This window comes from Meles meles, chromosome 12 (genome assembly GCF_922984935.1).
Source record: "Meles meles chromosome 12, mMelMel3.1 paternal haplotype, whole genome shotgun sequence".
NCBI classification, from domain to species: domain Eukaryota; kingdom Metazoa; phylum Chordata; class Mammalia; order Carnivora; family Mustelidae; genus Meles; species Meles meles.
In genome coordinates this window covers 14,627,989-14,650,169 of record NC_060077.1, presented here as the reverse complement: position 1 = coordinate 14,650,169, position 22,181 = coordinate 14,627,989, and the positions used below count along the sequence as shown (strand labels likewise).

General features: G+C 41.1%; 1 protein-coding gene across 10 annotated transcripts in view; it reads left to right on the top strand.

Annotated features, from left to right (window-relative positions):
- Nucleotides 1–22,181, top strand: part of MPHOSPH9 (M-phase phosphoprotein 9) — a 68,384-nt gene that overhangs the window by 17,963 nt on the left and 28,240 nt on the right. For 9 of the 10 annotated variants that reach the window (XR_006821046.1, XR_006821047.1, XM_046025143.1 and 6 more), the window contains 6 exons: nt 696–802; nt 4,864–4,989; nt 5,144–5,604; nt 5,939–6,094; nt 10,373–10,460; nt 13,485–13,700. Coding sequence is in view for 8 of the 10 variants with exons in the window: in XM_046025143.1 (XP_045881099.1) it covers nt 696–802; nt 4,864–4,989; nt 5,144–5,604; nt 5,939–6,094; nt 10,373–10,460; nt 13,485–13,700 (1,154 nt within the window). In the remaining 2 variants the exon portion in view is untranslated. The remainder of the gene's footprint in view (nt 1–695; nt 803–4,863; nt 4,990–5,143; nt 5,605–5,938; nt 6,095–10,372; nt 10,461–13,484; nt 13,701–22,181) is intronic. The other variant, XM_046025144.1, reaches the window with a different exon arrangement.

The following is a 22,181-nucleotide window of genomic DNA, read 5'->3' as shown; positions in this document are numbered from 1 at the left end:
AGAGGAGGAAGCAGGCTCCCAGCCAAGCAGAGAGCCCGATGTGGGGCTCGATCCCAGGACCCTGGGATCATGACCTGAGCCGAAGGCAGAGGCCACCCAGGTGCCCTGAAGTACATTTTAGATCGTACTAGTTTATCTTGACTTTAAAAAAAATTTTTTTTTTTTTTATAATCCCTGCACCTAATATGGGGCTTGAACTCACCACCCTGAGAGTCACGTGCTCTCTCGCCTGAGCCAGCTGGACGCCCCATATTTTGCCTTGTAGTAGTACATTTCAGTTTTAAATATTTAGATCATTAAATTAGAACTCTTATTTTTTTTTTTTTAAGATTTTATTTTATTTATTTGACAGAGAGAGAGATCACAAGTAGGCAGAGAGGCAGGCAGAGAGAGAGGAGGAAGCAGGCTCCCTGCGGAGCAGAGAGCCCGACGCGGGGCTCGATCTCAGGACCCTGAGATCATGACCTGAGCCGAAGGCAGCGGCTTAATCCACTGAGCCACCCAGGCGCCCCTAAATTAGAACTCTTATATGGTAAGGCAATTAAGAGATTCTATGCCATCAAAATTCAACTTCCCATGTAACCTAAATCTAGTTACTCCTCGTATGTAATTTTCTTTAAATAGAAATAAGCTCTCTTACAGAGCATTTTTATTCTCTTCCCTCAGTATTCTATTGTCTTATTTGTGTGCCATAGGACTGACCTACTGGAAGCTGGAGGAAAAGGACATGTATCGCTCTTTGCCGGAAACTTTAGAGAAGACATTTGCATCAGGCTCCTGCACTGATATGTCCCCAGGCCAGGTAATTTATTTATTTTATTTTATTTTTTTTATTATTTATTTATTTTTTTTTTAGTTAACATATAATTTATTATTTGTTTCAGGGATACAGGTCTGTGATTCATCAGTCTTACACAATACACAGCGCTCACCATAGCACATACCCTCCCTGATGTCCATTACCCAGCCTCTCCATTCCTCCACTGCCTCCACTGCAGCAACCCTCAGTTTGTTTCCTGAGATTAAGAGTCTGTTTTGGTTTGTCTCCCTCTCTGGTTTCATTTTGTTTCATTTTTTTCCCTCTTTTCCCCTACGATCCTCTGCCTTGTTACTTAAATTCCATAAAGCAGTGAGATCCTATGATAATTATCTTTCCCTGATTAATTTATTCCCTTAGGATAATATCCTATACTTCCAACCACATCATTGCAAATCCCAGGCCAGGTAATTTAAACACACATTGTGGGTGGGTGTTTGCATTATACAGGTGTAGTTAGGTATGCTGTTTCATTATAAATTTTGTGTTTTCCAATTTGATATATTAAAGAAAGCCTGGGTTGTAAATTTACCTGCTTTCAAATGTGGTCTCTCATTCATTACCTTACGTGATCATAGGAAAGTTACTTAAGAGTAGGATTAGAAATGTCCAGTTACTGTGTTGTAAAATGAAATGATTCTGTGGCTATGATTCTAAATCCAGCAGGTCTGCAGACAACTGCTTCTGCTGTTTCTCCACCTGGTTTTGGTTCTCCAACCTATTACGCCTTCCTGCTAATTCATTTGTACCATAATTTTGAGTATTTTAATTTGCTGTAGTTAATTTTCTTTCAGCGAGAAATGTATTTTCTTCAGAATAATGAAGTGAAACTATCCAGCTTGTGTACATGTTTTGGTCAGGTGGTGAGAAGGTAGTTTGGTGAAAAGAAGGGATTACATTGAAAGTAACCAGGAGAGCTGTAAGCACGATTGACTGGCATCGGTGGGGGCCGTGGGGGAACGACATACTTGTAGACATCAGAGTCCCACAATGGGGCGGAATCCAGCATCCCATCTTTCAGGAAAGGAGTGAAAAAGAGAGATAAACACAGAGGGAGGAAGGCTGAGGAATGAGACTGTGAGGGGCCAGAAGGCTCAGTGGGCTTTGTGATTGCAGGGCTCACTGTATGCATGATGTAATCTGCACCATCAGCAAATGGACACAGTATTTTGGTGATGCTAAGACACTGTCGCCTTTAAGACTTCCTGTTTCATATTCTCACCCCTCCCCAAATTACCAAGAGAGCACTGTTATAGTAGAATTTATATTTTATTCTTTTTGAAAGAGCTTGTAGACCTAATTAAACATTGATTTTTATTGAAGAAATCTTAAACACACACAAAAAGGACAATATAAGTAATATAAGTTTGTTAAAACTTTTTCACCTACAGAGGCTTACACAACTCTCTTCAACTCAGTGTGGATTTCTGTTTTCCCATATACTGTTTTCCTTGAGCCATTGAGAGCTTTGAGGATGTGGCATTTCTTTAAAAAAGGAGGAAAGGCCTTGGTGCAGTTTTTACCTGGCTTTGTGGTCATCTAGATCTGGCCTATGTTTGGCTCCCAGTTGGGGGAATATTGCTAAACATATAGGATTCACCATCCCTTAAATATTGGTTCTCAGGGGTTCCGCTGTAGTCTCTAGAATTTTCTTCCAGACTGCTGACACCTGTTTGGCCAATTTTGATGTCTTTGATATTTACTTTTGAGCAGGCAATGACAGTTAGGTGGTAATTGCTACTTGACCGGAAGCCGTGTAAGATGCCATTTATTATAAGAGGCGTCCCTCTTCAGAGATGTTCAAATATGAAAATAAATCCCTGATGTGGAAAATGGTGAAAATGGTTCTACTGTGAGCTCTGTATAGAGGAATTGCAACTGCTCACCCAAACCCCTAGGGAGGGACTCCTAAGGCTCAAGGTCACAACCAGAGCACTCTGCTTGTTATAGGCTGGAAGTCTTGAAAGGGCCTTTGGGCTGTTGTTGGTATATAAAAAGCAAAATTCCAAAATAGCATTACGGAAATTTTTAATTTTAAGGGTTTACGGTCAACAAATTAATTCCTTTAATGCACACTCAAAAAGGTCTGTGTATGTGTGTGTGTTTTTTTTTAAGATTTTGTTTATTTGAGAGAGAGGCACGAGCAGGGGGAGGAACAGAGGGAGAGGGACAAGCAGACTCCCTGCTGAGCAGAGACCCTGGGGACCTCCCCCCAGGCCTCCCCCCATGTGGGGCTCGATCCCAGGACCCTGAGATCATGACCTGAGTTAAAGTCAAACGCTTCACTGACTGAGCCACCCAGGTGCCCCCATGCACACAAAAAAGTTTAATCATCTTATTCACAAGCTACTTAAAGGGCTTATTTGAAAATACTAATTCAGGGGCGCCTGGGTGGCTTAGTGGGTTAAAGCCTCTGCCTTTGGCTCAGGTCCTGATCCCAGTGTCCTGGCATCGACCCCCGCGTCAGCCTCTCTGCTCAGCGGGGAGCCTGCTTCCCCCTTTCTCTCTGCCTGCCTCTGTGCCTACTTGTGATCTCTGTGTCAAATAAATAAATAAAATCTTTTAAAAAAATTAATTCATGGCATTCTACAGGCTGTGTAGGGTCTGGAAATTGGACACAAACTTGAAGCCCCCTTCGGAGCACCTGGGTGGCTCAGTGGGTTAAAGCCTCTGCCTTCAGCTCAGGTCATGATCCCAGGGTCCTGGGATAGAGCCCCACATCGGGCTCTCTGCTTGGCAGGGAGCCTGCCTCCCCCTCTCTCTGTGCCTGCCTCTCTGCCTACTTGTGATTTCTGTCTGTCGAATAAATAAATAAAATCTCTAAAAACAAAACAAAACAAAAACTTGAAGCCCCCTGTGAATGTATTCTTTCAGTGTACCTCTTGCTGAATCTGTAATCTCGGTTAAGAGAAAGTCCACGGTTTATATTTGAGACATGATCCACCGCCATGCCCTGCAATAGATCCCACCTGGAAATAATTTAAGCCTGAGATTTTAATGTTTGGAGCTTAGACCTCTTTGCCACATTTCCAGCATGGCAGAGCCCTGACTTCAATTGTAATTAGGATCATGCCTTCTTATTTTAAGAGTTTTTAAAAGGGTCTTATTTCCACTGGGTAACTTGTTTCTTAACACTTTTTTTTTTTTTTTCTTTTTGCTCTGCCAACGCTTTAAAAAATAGGAAGGGGCTTCTGGGTAGCTCGGTCGGTTGAGCGTCCGACTCGTGATTTCCACTCAGGTCGTGATCTCAAGGTCCTGGGATTGAACCCCGTGTGATGGGTGGGGTGATCCTTTGCTCAGTGGGGAGTCTGCTCGAGGATTCTATCTCTCTCTCCCCCTCTGCCCCTCCCCTTGCTTGTGTGTATGGGCTCAATCCTCTTCCTCCCTCTAAAATAAATAAATCTTTAGGCATTGGGTGGCTCAGTGGGTTAAAACCTTTGCTTTCAGCTCAGGTCCTGATCTCAGGGTCCTGAGATCGAGTCCTGCTTCTGGCTCTCTGCTTAGCAGGGAGCCTGCTCCCCCCACCCCCGCCTGCCTTTCTGCCTACTTGTGATCTCTGTCAAAAAAATAAATAAAATCTTAAAAAAAAAATAAATCTTTAAAAAAATAAGAAAATAACTACATAGGTACCCCTATACTTGTCCTCTTGAGTCACATGATACTAATTTAGTCAGAACTCTTCTCATTCTGCTTTGGTTATTCATGATTGAAGTCTTTTCTTACCTCAAAATTTGATTTTTTTATCTTGAGTCGGAGGGGCTACCAAAGTTTTTAATTCTTTAGAAGTATTCTTAGTCTACTAAATAAGTGGGGTTCAGATTATCACCTCAATATTTATTGTTAGGGGATATTAATTTTTTTCGTTCTGAGGGAGACTCACAATTAACAGGTAATGACTTCTAAATTTGTATTCTAAGTCCGACAGTATAGAGTCTCAGTTCATTTAAAATCTCTCAAGAATCTTTTTGTGGTGCTGACCTTGATACCAGTTAACTTTTTTCATCATTGATAATACCATTCAAATAATTTTGTTTCATATCTTTAAGTTTAATACTAGTAATGAGATGAAGCTACCATCACTGAAGGATATTTATCATAAAAAACAAAGGGAAAACAAGCAGTTACCTGAGAGGAATCTCACTTCTGCTTCCAACCCAAATCATCCACCAGAGGTAAATTGACTGCTGACTGAAAATGAAAGCTGCTTCATGACTCTTAACTTTTATCTTAAGCTTTATTTTCCCTAGGAGATCTAAAGCCTACTCACTTAAAAACAAACACTGAGTACTGAGGGCAAAACCTTACTATTGTCTGTCTTATTTCTAGGTACTAACTCTCGATCCGATGTTACACATGAAGCCAAATCAGCAGATTTCAGGGATTCAATCACAGGCCTTTTTGAATGCCCTTGATGACAGAATATCCTTTTCACCAGACTCTGTTCTAGAACCTAGTATGTCTAGTCACTCTGACATAGACTCATTTTCACAAGCAAGTAATATCGCTTCTCAGTTATCTGGATTCCCAAAATATCCCTCAAATACAAAAGCTTCACCAGTGGACTCTTGGAAAAATCATGGATTCCAAAATGAAAGTAGGACCAGTTCCACGTTTCCTTCAGTTTATACTGTTAATAGTAATGACATCTCAGTCAACACTGTTGATGAAGAAAACACTGTCATGGGAACCTCAGCCTCAGTCAGTCAGTCCCAGCTTCCAGGGACAGTCAGCAGTTTCCCAGAATGCATTTCCTTGGCTTCTCTGGAAGATCCTGTGATACTGTCCAAGTATGTATTTCAGTGCGTGGCTTGTAACGTTAGCCGATTTTGTATGACATCTGCTTGAATGATGGCAACGGTTTTTATTGACTGTCCCTAACGTATAAGAGGTACAGCATTTTTAAGGCAGAACATCTAAAAATCGATCTATGTCTTTTTTTTTCCTTAATTAGTTGTCAACTTGTGTATTAATCTGTTATGTTTTCTGTGAGCGTGCAGAGGAAAAAGGTTGTACTTTTGGTTACGAGAGATTGTGTTCTTGGTTTCTTTTATGGGATAGAGAGTGAGGAAATAGTCTCCTAAAATTTTTTTTTTTTTTTTTTTTTTTTGCCCTCAACCACAGAATTAGGCAGAACCTGAAGGAAAAGCATGCTCGACACATAGCGGATCTTCGAGCTTATTATGAATCCGAAATAAATAGTTTGAAACAGAAACTGGAGGCAAAGGAAATTTCTGCAGTTGAAGACTGGAAGAAAACCAATCAAATTCTTGTAGACAGGTAAAATTTCTAATTCAACTATAAAGTTAGTGTTTCTCCAACTTGGATATGTTATTTTTTCTGAAGTATACTGTATTGTGATGAAAGACTTTGAAAACATGTTTTAGATTTGCAAATTGTAACGGACATATATTTGCCTAAGTAATTGTTTTTATAGGTTTGAACCAACCTCATAAAGCACAGTGGTAGCTGACATGAGGGCATTTGTTTCATCTGGACAAAATACTGAAATATTTGAGCAGATTTTGTGTACTTAAAGGAATTTCATTTATGGGGGGATTAGTACTGTGGACGGGTTTCTTAAGAAATCTCTGACTGACTAATGTCCTCGAGCAGTTCTCAATCTTTTCTTTTTTAAAGATTTTATTTATTTATTTATTTGACAGAGATCACAAGTAGGCAGAGAGGCAGGCAGAGAGAGAGGGGGAAGCAGGCTCCCCACTGAGCAGAGAGCCCGAAGCAGGGCTTGATCCCAGGACCCTGAGATCATGACCTGAGCAAAGGCAGAGGCTTAACCCACTGAGCCACCCAGGTGCCCCCTCAATCTTTTCATAAACCCGGGTTTCACATAACTTAATCCAGACACTCATGCACCTGTGAAAGCCATTATCCTGCTCAAAAAAGAAACCAACGTGGCAACACAGGGGACATGTTTTTTTAAATTTTTTTTTTTTTTTTTTTTTTTGACAGAGATCACAAGTAGAGAGGCAGGCAGAGAGAGAGAGAGAGAGGGAAGCAGGCTCCCTGCTGAGCAGAGAGCCCGATGCGGGACTCGATCCCAGGACCCGGAGATCATGACCTGAGCCGAAGGCAGCGGCTTAACCCACTGAGCCACCCAGGCGCCCCACACAGGGGACATGTTAAGGATGGCTGGATACCTGTTTTAGAGAGAGAATCCTGGACAAAATTTGGAGTTCTAACTGGTATTAGTAACAGCATATTTGCCACATATTTTACGTTTTAATGGGACTTAAACAAATTGAAAACTGACGTTGATGTAGTAGCAAAGAATGGATCCTTAAGGCAGAAAAAAGACAAAGCCCCTTGAAAAAAGATTAAGAAGGAACTGAAATCATCTGGTGCAGCTAACAGTTTCATTTGCAGAATTCTAGGAAAACTAGCCTTGATACTAGCCTGTGGCTGCTGTGGTCGTTAACCTGCTGTCTTATTCCCGAGAGTCACAGCAGCTTCCATTCCGCTTCTGGGGGTGGGGGTGAGGCCAGGACTGGGGGTGCAGTGGTCGAGAGCGGTAGTTTCACAAAAGCCAGAACGAAACAAGCCAGGTTTAGGTTTTCTAGGATAAAAGGACAAGGGTAGAGGGCAGGCTAGGGGAAGTTGGTTCTTGTTTTTTTGTTGTTTTCAAGAAGGCAAAGGGGAGTACAAAGAGGACTGTAGGTACTTCCTGTGGAAAACGGAGGCATTACAGAGAGGCTGCTAGAGAAGGCGCCTAGTGAAGGATTGCTGAGTAAAGCACTATTTTTACCCAGAAGCTGCTAGAACCATAGAGCAGTGAGGCGGTGTAGGTGGGATGTCCTAGAAGTTGGGGTTTGAAGAAGTGGCTGTATTAGAACTACGGCGGCGGCAGGGGGTGCACGGTAGGGAGGGGACAGAGAGCTTGCAGGGGCACAGCCGTAGTCGCTGTCACCTGGGACGGGAGAAAGGATTCACCGGAGACAAAAACCAGTTTTAAGTTGTCAGCATACACAGCAGGTTTTTTTCTTTTTTTTCTTTTGTTTTTAACTTTTTTTTTAAAGATTTTATTTATTCATTTGATGGACAGAGATCACAAGCAGGCAGAGAGACAGAGAAGGAAGCAGGCTCCCTGCTGAGCAGAGAGCTCGGTGTGGGGCTCAAACCCAGGACCCTGAGACCATGACCTGAGCGGAAGGCAGAGGCTTTAATCCACTGAGCCACCCAGGTGCCCTCACAGCAGGTTTTTTCAAACTTAAAATTGCAAGGGGGAGAAACCCCCCTGGTACTGAGAGTGGGGCCCCTGCCACATGGTGGGCCAGCCTGGTCTCCGATTGTTCTGTCACACAGTCTCCTACTACAGTCACTGTGGTGGTTAAAATAAAAAAATAGAATTAACATAACATACTTCCACTTGACTCTTTTGTGCTCTTTCCTGCAAGTACAGTTTTTTGTTTTAGTTTTAAGATTTTATTTATTTATTTGACAGAGAGCAAGAGAGGGAACACAAGCAGGGGGAGTGGGAAAGGGAGAAGCAGGCTTCCCCCCAGAGCCGGGTGCCCAGTGTGGGGCTCGATCCCAGGACCCAGACGTGATGAACCTGATTGGAAGGCAGATGCTTAACAACTGAGCCACCCAGGCGCCCTCTTTCAAGAACAGTTTTATCAGTATTTGATTTCTGCACAGCATTAATACACAGTGGTTAGGAATGTGAACCCCAGAGCCACCCTGCCAGGTTTCAAATCCCAGTGATTGCTTACAACCCAAGAGGAATACAGCTTCTGTTTTCTCATCTGTAAAGCGGTAATGATAGCAGTCCTAACTCATAGGATTGTGAGGACGAACGTAAAGTGCTTAACATAGATTTGGCTTATAATCAGTGTCAAATAGATAATAGTTTTTATTAACAATTCATTAACACCAAGTCAAAACGATAATGGAATTCTTCTGTGTGTTTTGTGATTTTGAGGTTCTGTGATGATTTACTTTAGGAAGGTCTTTAATTATAAGAATAATAGATCCAGGCTAATTTGGAAAAGTACAGAGGGATGTAACAGAGTTCTCCCTACCCAACCTCTACGGTTACATTCCAGACTTAAGTTTTATATCTTAGAAATCATAAGGCACAGATCTATATGTAGTTTTGTTTTTTTTTAGAGATTTTATTTATTTGACAGAGAGAGAAAGATGCAGTGAGAAAGGGAACAGAAGCAGGGGGAGTGGGAGAAGGAGAAGCAGGCTTCCCACTGAGCAGGGAGCCCAGTGCACAGCTCAATCCTAGGATCCTGGGATCATAACCCGTACTGAAGGCAGACGCTTATCAACTGAGCCACCTAGGAGCCCCTCTAGGTTTTTTTCATAACAAAGATCAAGCAATTTTATGCATTCTTTATCCTGTATTTTTAAATATAATTTTTAAAAAGAATTTTATTTACTTATTTGACAGAGAGAGAATGGGCACAAGTAGGGGAAGTGGCAGGCAGAGGGAGAGGGAGAAGCAGGCTTCCCCCTGAGCAGGGACCATGACGTGGGGCTTGATTCCAGGTCCCTGGGATCATGACCTGAGCCAAAGGTGACTTTGTCACCTAGGCAGGCCAATAACTCTCATCTTGCAAACCTGAACCCTGTTCCCATTAAGCAACACTCCTCCATTCCCTGCTCCCCAGCCTTTGGCACCAACATCCTACCTTTTTTTTTTTTTTTTTAAAGATTTTGTTTATTTATTTTGACAGAGAGAGAGAGATCACACGTAGGCAGAGCAGCAGGCAGAGAGAGAGGGGAAGCAGGCTCCCTGCTAAGCAGAGAGCCCGATGCGGGGCTCCATCCCAGGACCCTGAGATCATGACTTGAGCCAAAGGCAGAGGCTTGACCCACTGAGCCACCCAGGTGCCCCAGCATCCTACTTTTTGTCTATGAATTTGACACCTCATATGAGCTTGGGGACCTCATTTAAGTGGAATCATACTTGTCCTTTTGTGTCTGGACTATTTCACTAAGCGTAATGCCCTCAGGGTTCATCCATGTTATAGCAGGTGTTAGAATGTTTTTCTTTCTTTCTTTCTTTCCTTTTTTTTAAAGAGGGAGAGAGAGAATCTCAAGTTGCCTTTGCACCCAGGATAGAGCCCGATGAGAGGCTTGATCTCACCAACCTGAGATCATGACCTGAGCCAAAATTAAAAGTCTGATGCTTAACCAACTGAGCCACCCAGGCGCCCCTAGATTTGCATCCTTTTTAGGACTGAATACTACTCCATTGGATGGATAGACCACACTTTGTTTATCCATTCATCCTCTGAACACTTGGGTTGCTTCCATCTTCTGATTTGTATGTGTTTTGCTGTTGTGAACATGGGTGTACAAATGTCTGTTCATATTTTGCTTTTTCGCTTAACTGTATTAGGGGTCTTTTCTGTTATTTTCTTTGGAAAATAGTATCAAATTTATTGGGATGTATTTATTAAAATGGCATCCTTAATGTTCACTAACATTGGAGAATTTTGTGACATATTAGAGAATGAGATTCGTAGAATACTTTGAAGGGAAAGGATTTTATCTTCTAATTTTTTTGTTTCAATTTATGGTTTTTAGATGTGGCCATTTAGATAATGCTCTGAATGAAGCTACCAATCGTGTGAGAACACTTGAAAATAAGAATAACTTATTGGAAATAGAAGTCGTAAGTACTCTTTTGTTATTTAGTGTCTTTTTTTTTTTAATGTTTTATTTATTTATTTGACAGAGAGAGAGGTCACAAGTAGGCAGAGAGGCAGGCAGAGAGAGAGGGAGAAACAGGCTCCCCACTGAGCAGAGAGCCTGATGCGGGGCTCGATCCCAGGACCCTGAGATCACGACCTGAGCCGAAGGCAGAGGCTTAAACCACTGAGCCACCCAGATGCCCCTGTTGTTTAGTGTCTTAATGTTAAAAACCTAAATATTTTTGTTAACTGAACGTTAGAGACAAATTGTTTTATGAAAGCATTGGCTATGTGCTTTCTTTGTTGTTGTTAGGATGTCTTATTGTTTATATTTTGAATGCTGTTGGCGTCTTTTGGTAGGATAAAGTTTTACACTTTATTTATTTGTTTATTTATTTATTTATTTATTTATTTTTATTTTTTTTAAAGACAAAGGTGGTGTGGATAGAGACCTTGGTAGTGTATGGAGGGATGAGGCCTGCCTTCTGGACAGAGTCTCATGAGGCAGAGTTGAAGCTTGGGGATTCTTTTTTTTTTTTTTTTTTTTTTAAAGATTTTATTTATTTATTTGACAGAGAGAGATCACAAGTAGGCAGAGAGGCAAGCAGAGAGAGTGAGAGGGAAGCAGGCTCCCCGCCGAGCAGAGAGCCCGATGCGGGACTCGATCCCAGGACCCTGAGATCATGACCTGAGCTGAAGGCAGTGGCCTAAACCACTGAGCCACCCAGGCGCCCCTATTTGTTTATTTTTTTAAAGATTTTATTTATTCATTTGAGAGAGACAGAGCACAAGCAGAGGGAGCAGCTGTAGGCAGAGGGTGAGGGAGAAGCAGGATCCCTCCTCCCTGAGCTGGGAGCCCGACACAGGGCTCAATCCCAGGACTTGGAGATCATGACCTGAGCCAAAGGCAGAAGCTGAACCATCTGAGCCATCCAGGCGCCCCTACTTTGATGCTTAAAAAATTTTTTAATTGGAATATATAATTTATATATCATAAAACTCTTTGGAAATGTATAATTCTGTGGTTTTTAGTATATTTGCAAACTTGTGCAACCATCCACCACACTTAGTTTTAGAATATTTTCTCACTTAAGGAAACCCTGAACCCCTTAACCATCAGCCTTTCCCTCCTAACTCCAAAACTGCTTCTCCGCAGCCCCAAGCAACCATTACTCTACTTTCTGTTCTTAGGATTTGCCTCTTCTGGACATTCATGTAAATGGAATCATATATATAACCTTTTGTGTCTGGCTTCTTTCACTTGGTGTGATATTTTCAAAGTTTATCCATGTTGTAGCATGAATCAATATTTCACTATTTTTTCTGGCTAAGTAACATTCTATTGTAGGGATAGACCGTATTTATTCATTCATCAGGTGATAGGTGTTTTGGTTTTCATGTTTTGGGCATTATGAATGACAGTGCTATGAATATTTGTATACAAGAGTTTATGTAGACTTAGTTTTTATTTTTTTTATTTTCTATTTTTTTATTTTTAAAGATTTTATTTATTTATTTGACGGAGAGACAGCGAGAGAGGGAATATAAGTGGGGGGGGGTGGGAAAGGGAGAAGCAGGCTTCCCACCAAGCAGGGGGCCCGATTCGGGGCTTAATCCCAGGATCCTGGGATCATGACCTGAGCTAAATGCAGACACTTAACGACTGAACCACCCAGGCACCCCTGGACTTAGTTTTTTAATTTTCTTGGGTGTATAACTGGAATGCACAAACTTAAAAAAATTTTTTTTCATGCATTACCAAGTTTTATTCTTCTACATGTAACCTTATAAGTAACATTTTGATGGAAGATGTCAGTTATGTTCTGTGCCCTGTTTCTTTGCCTTCCTTTGATGTGTTTTTAATTGTCTTTGTCTCCTAAACTAAAAGCTTCTCGAGGTCGGGGACTTGTCTTTCTTGCTAATCTTGTATTTCTGGCACCGTATTGCCTGGCACTTAGTGAATATTTAAAATATTGAATGAATATTAACATATCAGATGTAGTTTGAATTTTGTCTTATACTTTCCTAGTAAGTGAGAGAATAGGGTAATAAAAGCTTTATTATTCTCTAAATATTAATGTGGGGCAACAGATTCTAGGTGTGGTTTCAGAATCATTCTCCTGATAGCCATAGTTATTTTTTTCATTAAAGTAACCTACAGGTGAGCCCAGCACCATAGTGCCTCAAACAGTGGTTTTGTATCTATATTTGATGATAATCTCATTAAGCTGGTTTAAAAATGTATATATATTGATTGATTGATTTGTTGTTATTTTTTTAGATTTTATTTATTTATTTGACAGAGAGAGTCAGCACAAGTAGGCAGAGCAGCAGGTAGAGAGAGGGAGAAGCAGGCTCCCCGCCAAGCAACGAGCCCGATGTGGGGGCTCGATTGCAGAACCCTGGGATCATGACCTGAGCTGAAGGCAGACACTTAACTGACTCAGCCACCCGGCGCCTCTAAAAAACTTATTTATTTTAAAGATTTTTATTTTTAAGTAAACTTATATACCCAGTGTGGGGCTCGAATGTAAAACCCCAAGATCAAGAGTTACATGCCTAATGCCTAAGCCAGCCAGGAGCCCCTGAAGCTGTTATTTTAGTAGAGTAATCCTTTTTTGTCGCCATCCCAAGACATAACAAAATATTAAATTTAGGTTCCCATTTGTAGGTTTTATTGTATTTATTTATTTAAAAGATTTTATTTATTTATTTGTCAGAGAGAGAAAGAGAGAGAGAGCGCACAAGCAGGCAGAGAGGCAGGCAGAGGCAGAGAGAGCAGGCTCCCCACTGACCAAGGAGCCCGATGCTGGACTTGATCCCAGGACCCTGGGATCACGACCCAAGCCGAAGGCAGCAGCCTAACCGACTGAGCCACCCAGGCTTCCCTAGGTTTTATTTTATTACTTTTTTTTATAGTTTAATGCCCACAATTTGTTAACTGCTATTGAAACATCTATTTTTTTTAATTAAAAATTTTTGTTATTTTTGTTGTTATTTTGTAGAGTGATTTTAGAGAACGCTTCAATGCAGCCAGCAATGCTTCCAAAATTTTGCAGGAACGGATTGAGGAAATGCGAACGAGTAATAAAGAAAAAGACAATACCATCATTCGGCTAAAATCTCGTCTGCAGGATTTAGAAGAAGCGTTTGAGAATGCTTACAAACTCTCCGATGATAAAGAAGCGAGACTGAAACAAGAAAACAAAATGTTTCAAGATGTAAGTGACAAATAATGGGAACCTAATGACGGGAAGCTAAAAGTAATTTTAGATGTTAGACTCTTACAGGCAATTATGACTTTTTCCACCTTTATTTTTGTTTTATGTAACTTTGCCGTAGCTGCAAATACATATCCTCTTAACGGAGTCAGTTGGGTCTTATCTTGAAGCAGGAAGTCAGCTTTTAGAGCTGTGGTGTCACTCCCACGCCTTTCTGCTTCTAGCGGGTCAACTTTTGAGCTATCTTACTTAAATCAACATCTGTGTGGCTGCATGGGTAAATTGAACCAGATTTAGAATAGGTTTGATTGAATATTTTCACTTTGCTATAATGTCATTTAAAATTTGGTTTTGTATAATCTTGAGATTGCATTGGGTTTGGGGTTGTATATTTTTTTCTCAGGTTTTTCTTGATATCCTTTGTCATGCTACATAAAAAAATTTGAACGTATTTCAGCTGTTGAATTTTCTTCCTGATAGCTTTAGATTACTGCTGCTTTGATTTTTGTTGTTGTTTGATTTTTTACATTTATTTCCATGAAGATAATACCTGTAAATGGTTTAAATAATCAAATCTCAAGTGAAAAACCACAGTCCTCTCCACCTCCCCCCCACCTTGGTGTCTCCTACTTTAGAAGCCCTTACTGTCAGCTCTTTTAGCAGTTTCTTCTAGCATTTTTCTTCTGTGTTTCTATGTAACAAATTTATATTGTTTTTTCTTTTTTTTCCCCATCAATTTCAGACATTATGTATTGACGTCCTTCTGTGCAAGGAAGGTCACAGTTTAGTTTTTTTACACCATTTGCTCTCAATGCGAATACTTCTTTCTCTCCTTTCAATGTGATTACTGTATTAAATTCATTCTAAGAAGCTATTCTTTTACATTTTTAACAACTCTGAGAAATCGGAATACATCTTTACACCATGGTGCTATATTTTAATGGGCAGCATTTCTTTTCTCTTTTAGTAGTAAGTAATAGTAAATAAAGTCAAGGTGTGATTTCTATTCAGTGATGTCTTAGATTTGAAATAAGATGGGTTATCATTTCCAGGTAAAACAGTTTTCAGTATTTTTTGTCTGTTCAGATATTATTCAGAGCTAAGCTGCAGTGTCCAGTGATTATGTTTCCTTTCTCTAACAACTTAATATTTTTCCTGGAATTGATAAGTGCCTTTTTTTTTTTTTAACCTGCTTACTATCCTGTATTTAGTACTTCCTCCCACCTGCCTATATTTTTGCATCATTATGAGCTGGTTGCTCTTGAGATCAGACACAGAGATGTCTAGGATTTGACTTCACCATCATCCTGGGGATGGTCTTTGCTTATTTCCTGTATTGGATCTCTTTTTTATTATTTTTATTTATTTATTTTAGAGAGGGAAGGAGCGGGGGTAGGAGCGGAGAGAGAGGGGCAAGCAGACTGTGCTCTGAGTTCAGAGCCTGATGATGAGTGGCGTGATTCCCAAGACTCTGAGATCATGACTTAAGTCAAAATTAAGAGTTGGACGCTCAGCCAACTGTACCACTCAGGCACCCCATGGATCTCTTGTGTGCATCCTGTGTCTTCTTTCTTGGTTTAATTCTTTTGTTTTGCTAGAGTGTATCTCCTGAGAAAAAGAATACTTGGGAGATGAATTCGGAAGCCTTCCATATCTGAAAAACATTTGCTTCAACTTTTAAAAAAGCACTTTATTTTTTATTATTTATTTATTTATTTATTTTAAAAGATTTTATTTATTTGTTTGACAGACAGCGATTACAAATAGGCAGAGAGGCAGGCAGAGAGAGGGAGAAGCTCAGCAGGGAGCCCGATGCAGGGCTTGATCCCAGGACCCTGAGATCATGACCTGAGCCAAGGCAGAGGCTTAAACCCACTGAGCCACCCAGGCGCCCGCACTTTTATTTTTTAGAGCAGTTTTGGATTTACAGAAAAATTGAAAACATAGTGCAGTGTTCCCACATATCCTGCACAGTCCACCTGTTGTTAATGTCTTATGTTAGGATGGCATGTTTGCAACAATTAATGAAGCAGTATTGATACATAATTATTAAGTAAATTCTATAGTTTATTTAGATTTCCTTTGTTTTTACCTAATGTCCTTCTTCTGTTCCCAGATCCTGTATTACCTTTAGGTATCATATCTCCTTAAGCCCTTTTTGGCTATGACAGTTTCTCACACTTTTCCTTGTTTTTGATGACCTGGACAGTTTTAAGGAGGACTGATCAGGAATTTTGTTGGATGTCCTTGGGATTTGTCTGTTGTTTTTCTCATGTTTAGACTGTAGTTATGGGATATTGGGAGTTAAAACCATAGAGGTAAAGTACCATTTTCAACATATCATATCAACAAGCCTTATGGTTTTTTTTTGTTTCCTTACTGTCATAAAGTTTCAGGAGACAGTGGATATAAATACTCTCTTCAGTATGTCATATTTGATTAGAACTTCACAAGGTTTTCATTATTACTGTTCTCGTTAATGTGTACTAATAGTATAAATTTTGTGTCTGAATGCATGATGTAGTCTGATTTTTCAGACTTTTTTTTTCTTTTTTTTTTAGATTTTATTTATTTGAGGGAGAGTGAATACAAGCAAGGTGAGGGGCAGAGGGACTAAGCAGACTTCCTACTGAGTGAGGAGCCTGACGCTGGGCTCCATCCCAAGACCTGAGAAGTCAGATGCTTAACTGACTGAGCCACCCAGGAGCCCCCTGTATGTTTACTTTGACATAATACCAGAATTATAGAAAGTTGCAAAAATTGTATAAAATTTTCCATATACCTTTTTTTTTTAAATAAAGATTTTATTTATTTAGCAGAGAGAGACACAGCGAGAGAGGGAACACAAGCAGGGGGAGTGGGAGAGGGAGAAGCAGGCTTCCTGCTGAGCAGGGAGCCTAATGTGGCGCTTGATCCCAGGACCCTAGGATCATGACCTGAGCAGAAGGCAGATGCTCAATGACTGAGCCAGCCAGGCACCGCCCCCCTTTTTTGTGTGTGAGATTTTATTTACTTATTTGAGACAGCAGAGTGAGAGAAGGAAAGAAAGCACAAGCTAGGGGGAACAGCAGAGGGAGAGGGAGAAACACACTACTTTCTGTGCAGAGAGCCTGATGGGGGACTTGATCCCCCGGCCATGAGATCATGACCTGAGCCAAAGGCAGAGCCTTAATCAACTGAGCCACCCAGGTGCCCCTCCATATACCTTTCATCTCAGGTCTCTAAGTGTTTTTCTTTGTTTCTTTTTTTTTTTTTTTTTTTTTGTAAGATTTCATTTATTTGAGAGAGAGCATGAGTGGGGGGAGAAGCAGAGGAAGAGGGACAAGCAGACTCCTGGCTAAGTGGGGAGCCTGCTGCTGGGCTCTATCCCAGGACCGTGTGATCACGACCTTAGCTGAAGTTAGATGCTTCCCTGACTGAGCCACCCAGGCACCTCTTTTTTTTTTTTTTTTTTTTTTTAAGATTTTATTTATTTGTCAGAGAGAGTGAGCACAGGCAGAGGCAGAGGGAGAAGCAGGCTCCCTGCTGAGCAGGGAGCCCGATGTGGGACTCAATCCCAGGATGCCGGGATCATGACCTGAGCTGAAGACAGCCACTTAACCAACTGAGCCACCCAGGCGTCCCACCTAGGAACCTCTTGATTTGAAGCCTTAACATTTAACAATATGTGCTTTATTGTTCATTTGGTGGTTCCATGTGGTTGTGGCTGCCCTATTGGGGAGTTAGGATAGAAAACTTCCAGTGTTGCAGAAAGTTCTGTTGGACAGCACTGTTGTAGAATATTCTTCAGTTTGTGTTTGTGTTTTGCACAATTAGATTCAGGTTGTTAGAACAAATGTGCAAGAATACTGCAAAAGGAAGCTGAGCCCTTCTTTTTTATTTATTTATTTTTTAAAAAGATTTTATTTATTTATTTGACAGAGAGAGATCACAAGTAGGCAGAGAGAGAGGGGGAAGCAGGCTCCCCGCTGAGCAGAGAGCCTGATGTGGGGCTCAATCCCAGGACCCTGAGATCATGACCTGAGCCCAAGGCAGTGGCTCCACCCACTGAGCCACCCAGGCGTCCCAAGCTGAGCCCTTCTTAGCATATCTTATCAGGAGGCACATGTTAGTTTTGTGGTATTAATTGTGATCTCTTGGTTTAAGGTGGTGTTTGCCAGGTGTCTCCACTGTAAAGTTCTATCTCCAGATTTAGAATTAATAAGTATTAGGGGGTGGATATATATATATATATATATATATATATATATATATATATATAATATATTTAAACATTTTAAAATTTAAAATAATTACTATTTAAATGTCCATAATAGCTACACTATGGAAAGAGCCTAGATGTCCATTGGCAGATGAATGGATAAAGAGAGAGAGAGAGAGTGTGTGTGTGTGTGTGTGTGTGTCTGTCTGTCTGTCTGTCTGTAGTGGAATACTATGCAGCCATCAAAATATGAAATCTTGCACTTGCAATGTCCTGGAACTAGAGGGTATTATGCCAAGCGAAATAAGTCAACCAGAGAAAGACAATTATCATATGATCTCGCTGATAGGTGAAATTTGAGAAACAAGGCAGAGGATCATGGGGGAAGAGAGGAAAAAATGTAAAGGGATGAAACAAGAGAGGGAGACCGTAAAGACTTTTAATCTCAGGAAACAAACTGAGGGTTGCTGGAGTGGAGGGGTGGGGAGGGTGGGGTGGCTGGGTGAATGGGCATTGGGGAGGGTATGTGCTATAGTGAATGCTGTTAATTGTGTAAGACTGATGAATCACAGACCTGTACCCCTGAAACAAATAATACATTATATCTTAATAAAAATAAAGTAAAAAAATTAGCATATAATGTATTATTGGTTTCAGAGGTATTTGTATATCATTTTTGGAGAAATGTCTGTTAAAGCCCTTTGTTCATTTTTTAATTGGATTATTTTATTTTTATTTTTTAATTTAATTTCAGTTAATTAACATATAATGTATTACTGGTTTCAGAGGCAGAGGTCCGTGATTCATCAGTCTTATATAACACCCAGTGCTCATTACATCATGTGCCCTCCTTAATGTCCATCACCCAGTTACCCCATCCCCCTCCCCCCTCCCCTCCAGCAACCCTCAGTTTCCTATGTTTCCTATGATTAAGAGTCTCTTATGGTTTGTCTTCCTCTCTGGTTTCGTCTTGTTTTATTTTTTTCTCTCTTCCCCTATGATCCTCTGTTTTGTTTCTTAAATTCCACATAGGAGTGAGATCATATGATAATTGTCTTTCTGTGATTGACTTATTTTGCTTAGCATAGTACCCTCTAGTTCCATCTACATTGTTGCAGATGGCAAGATTTCATTTTTTTTAAACATTTTATTTATTTATTTGGCAGAGAGAGATGGCGAGAGAGGGAACCAAGCAGGGGAAGCAGGAGAGGGAGAAGCAGTCTTCCTGCAGACAGGGAGCCTGATGCAGGGCTCCATCCCAGGACCCTGGGATCATGACCTGAGCTGAAGGCAGACTCTTAACGACTGAGCCACTTAGGTGCTTCAAGATTTCAGTTTTTGATGACTGGTAATATTCCAGTGTGTGTGTGTGTGTGTGTGTGTGTGTGTGTGTATGTATGTACACATCTTTATCCATTCATCTGCTGATGAACATCTGGGCTCCTTCCATAGTTTGGCTATCATGGACGTTGCTGCTATGGACATTGGGGTGCACGAGCCCCTTCGGATCACTACGTTTGTATCTTTGGAATAAATACCCACTAGTGCAATTGCTGGGTAGTAGGGTAGCTCTATTTTCAACCCTTTAAGGAGCCTCCATGCTGTTTTCCATAGGGGCTGCACGGGCTTGGATTCCCACCAACTCTGTAGGAGGGCTCTATTAAGGGATATTTTAAGACTTTATAAATCACCTTTTTCTCATCAAACTTTTACCCACTAGCTTTAGAATCCACTGAGGAGTCTTTCCTGAAACAAGTAATTACTGTTGTGGTTGCCAAATGGTGGTTCTTCTATTACTCCTTCTACATTTTACTGAAAGGAGAGGCTTTCAGCTCTCTGTTATTTATATTAGCGTGGACTGATGAATTCTTACTTTGTTCAGTGAGTTACAGTTCTTTTTGTTGTGTTCCAGTTACCATTTTGATGCTTGCACTGTCCTAGTTTTGGCCGGTAGGGTAAGTGTCAGGCGGGCTGACTCCTGTGTCCTTTGGACACGTTCATGTCATCCTTCGACCCTCATCTTGTACTTTCCCAGTCCCAGCCCTAAATCCGTCATTTTCCCATGGAGCGCTGGTTCACTTAGGTGGAAAATGATATTTAGAAATGAAGATCTAGCACTAGGTACATTCCTTGCTAGTGGGATGCCATCGTTTTTAATTATTTGTAAGTTCACTGTAGTTATGTTGGAATAACAGGAAACAGCACGGGATGGTTGGAATGTTGTTTTGAGCTGAAATTATATTAATGTTGCCAGTGATTACACAGTCTTCCTTTGCATTTATCATGTCAAGTATTTTAAGCATAGGGAAAAGTATACAGAGTAATATATAGAATATCCACATACCAGCTGTCTGTAAATACAATTGAAATACTCTTCACCCTTTCTCTTCTAAACCTGCTCTGTTGAATATACCATTGGTTTTCCCCATACTTTCTACTTTTGCTCCACATACATATTCTGTAAACAGTATATAGTAAGGTTTGATGTGTCCTTAAATGAGAAATGAGTCGTATTATACCACATATACTTCCTGCAACCTGTTTTTTTTTTTTTTTCTTTTAAGTAGGTTCCATACCCAACATGGGGCTCAAACTCATGACCCCAAGATAAAGAGTCCCAGGCTCTAAGCAATGAGCCAGCCAGGTGGCCCTCCTGCAACCTGTTTTTTTGTAGCTTGGTTTTTGAGATTTACCATGTTGATACATGCAGCTTTTAATCATTTTTATTTAAACATATTTGAAGTTTTTCAGGTATATGAAAAGAGTATTACTTGGGGAATTATGACCCACCACTCATCTTTAGATTTAAAATACAACAGATACGGTCGCAGTCTCCCCCCTGCCGTGCACCCATTTCTGCTCACCCACCCTCCTGGGTGTGACTGGTCTGAATAGTGAATGTCTTCCCATGTCTGTGTCTCACATGTGCATGTGTGCATAGTCAATGTTGTTTGGCATGTTGTAGAGCTTTTTACAATTGCTGTCACACTGTATTTACATCTCTTCTCGCTGGTAAGATTTGTTCAGGCAGATGCATTAGCACTAGCTCATTTGTCCTCATTCTCGTGTAGGATTCCGCTCACTCTGAATTTTCCACAATTCCCTGTTTCCCTCTTGCCAGTTTCTTTTTCTTGCTCTTAAGAGCCGCAGGGCCATGAGCGTTCCTAAACAGGTCTCCTTGCACAGACCTGTGCAACTGCCTCTCGGGTTAGGAACCAGAGTCTCAGCTGGACCCCGAACTAGATGTAGTCTGGGAACTTGGGCAGACCACAGTGGGGACAGCTTGTCTCTGCTCTGCAACATCTGGGACCTCAGCTGGATTTTCAAAGGCTGGAGGCTGGGGCGCCTGGGTGGCTCAGTGGTTTAAGCCGCTGCCTTCGGCTCAGGTCATGATCTCGGGGTCCTGGGATCGAGTCCCACATCGGGCTCTCTGCTCGGCAGAGAGCCTGCTTCCCTCTCACTCTCTCTGCCTGCCTCTCTGCCTACTTGTATCTCTCTCTGTCAAATAAATAAATAAAAAAAATCTTAAAAAAAAAAAAAAAAGGCTGGAGGCTGATTGTTGATGAAGGCCGTCAACTAAGGCTGCATTCTTCCACGTGGGCTGGTTGGTCTTCTCTGAAGCGTGACGACGGACTGCCATGGGCCAGTGTCCTGGAAGATTGTCCTGACAGCCAGTAGCCTTTTACCACCCAGCCCTGGAAATTCTTCGGCATCATTTCTGTCACTTTCTATTTGTTAAGTAGTCTCAAAGGCCTGCTCAGGTTCAGGGGAAGAAGAAATAGATACCACTTCTTGACGGGGTGTGGCCAGGTTCCGGAAGACCTTGTGTGAACAGAAATTGCTGCTGCGATTTTGGAGATAAACAGTCTGTCCCGTGAACCTGCGTGCGTCTGTGTGTGTGGTGGCCGGGACTTAGAATATGCACACTGTCCTCTTCTTGAGACGTTGCTAAGCTGCTCTGTGAAATGGTTGTACTAGTTCATTTTCCCACTAGTAATGTATGAGAATTCTTGTTTTCTAGAGTATTTCCAATGCTTGCTGTTGTCAGACTTCTTAATTTTTGCCAGTCCGATTGATGTGAAATGGTTAGTTTATATGTGTTGCTGTCCTTTGCCCTTGGCTTGTGGCTCACATTTCACCTGGTGTTATCTTTTATGGGGTAGAAGCTTTGTATTTTATTTATTTATTTATTTTAAAGATTTATTTATTTGTTTTAAAGATTTATTTATGTATTTATTTATTTGACAGACAGAGGTCACAAGTAGGCAGAGAGGCAGGCA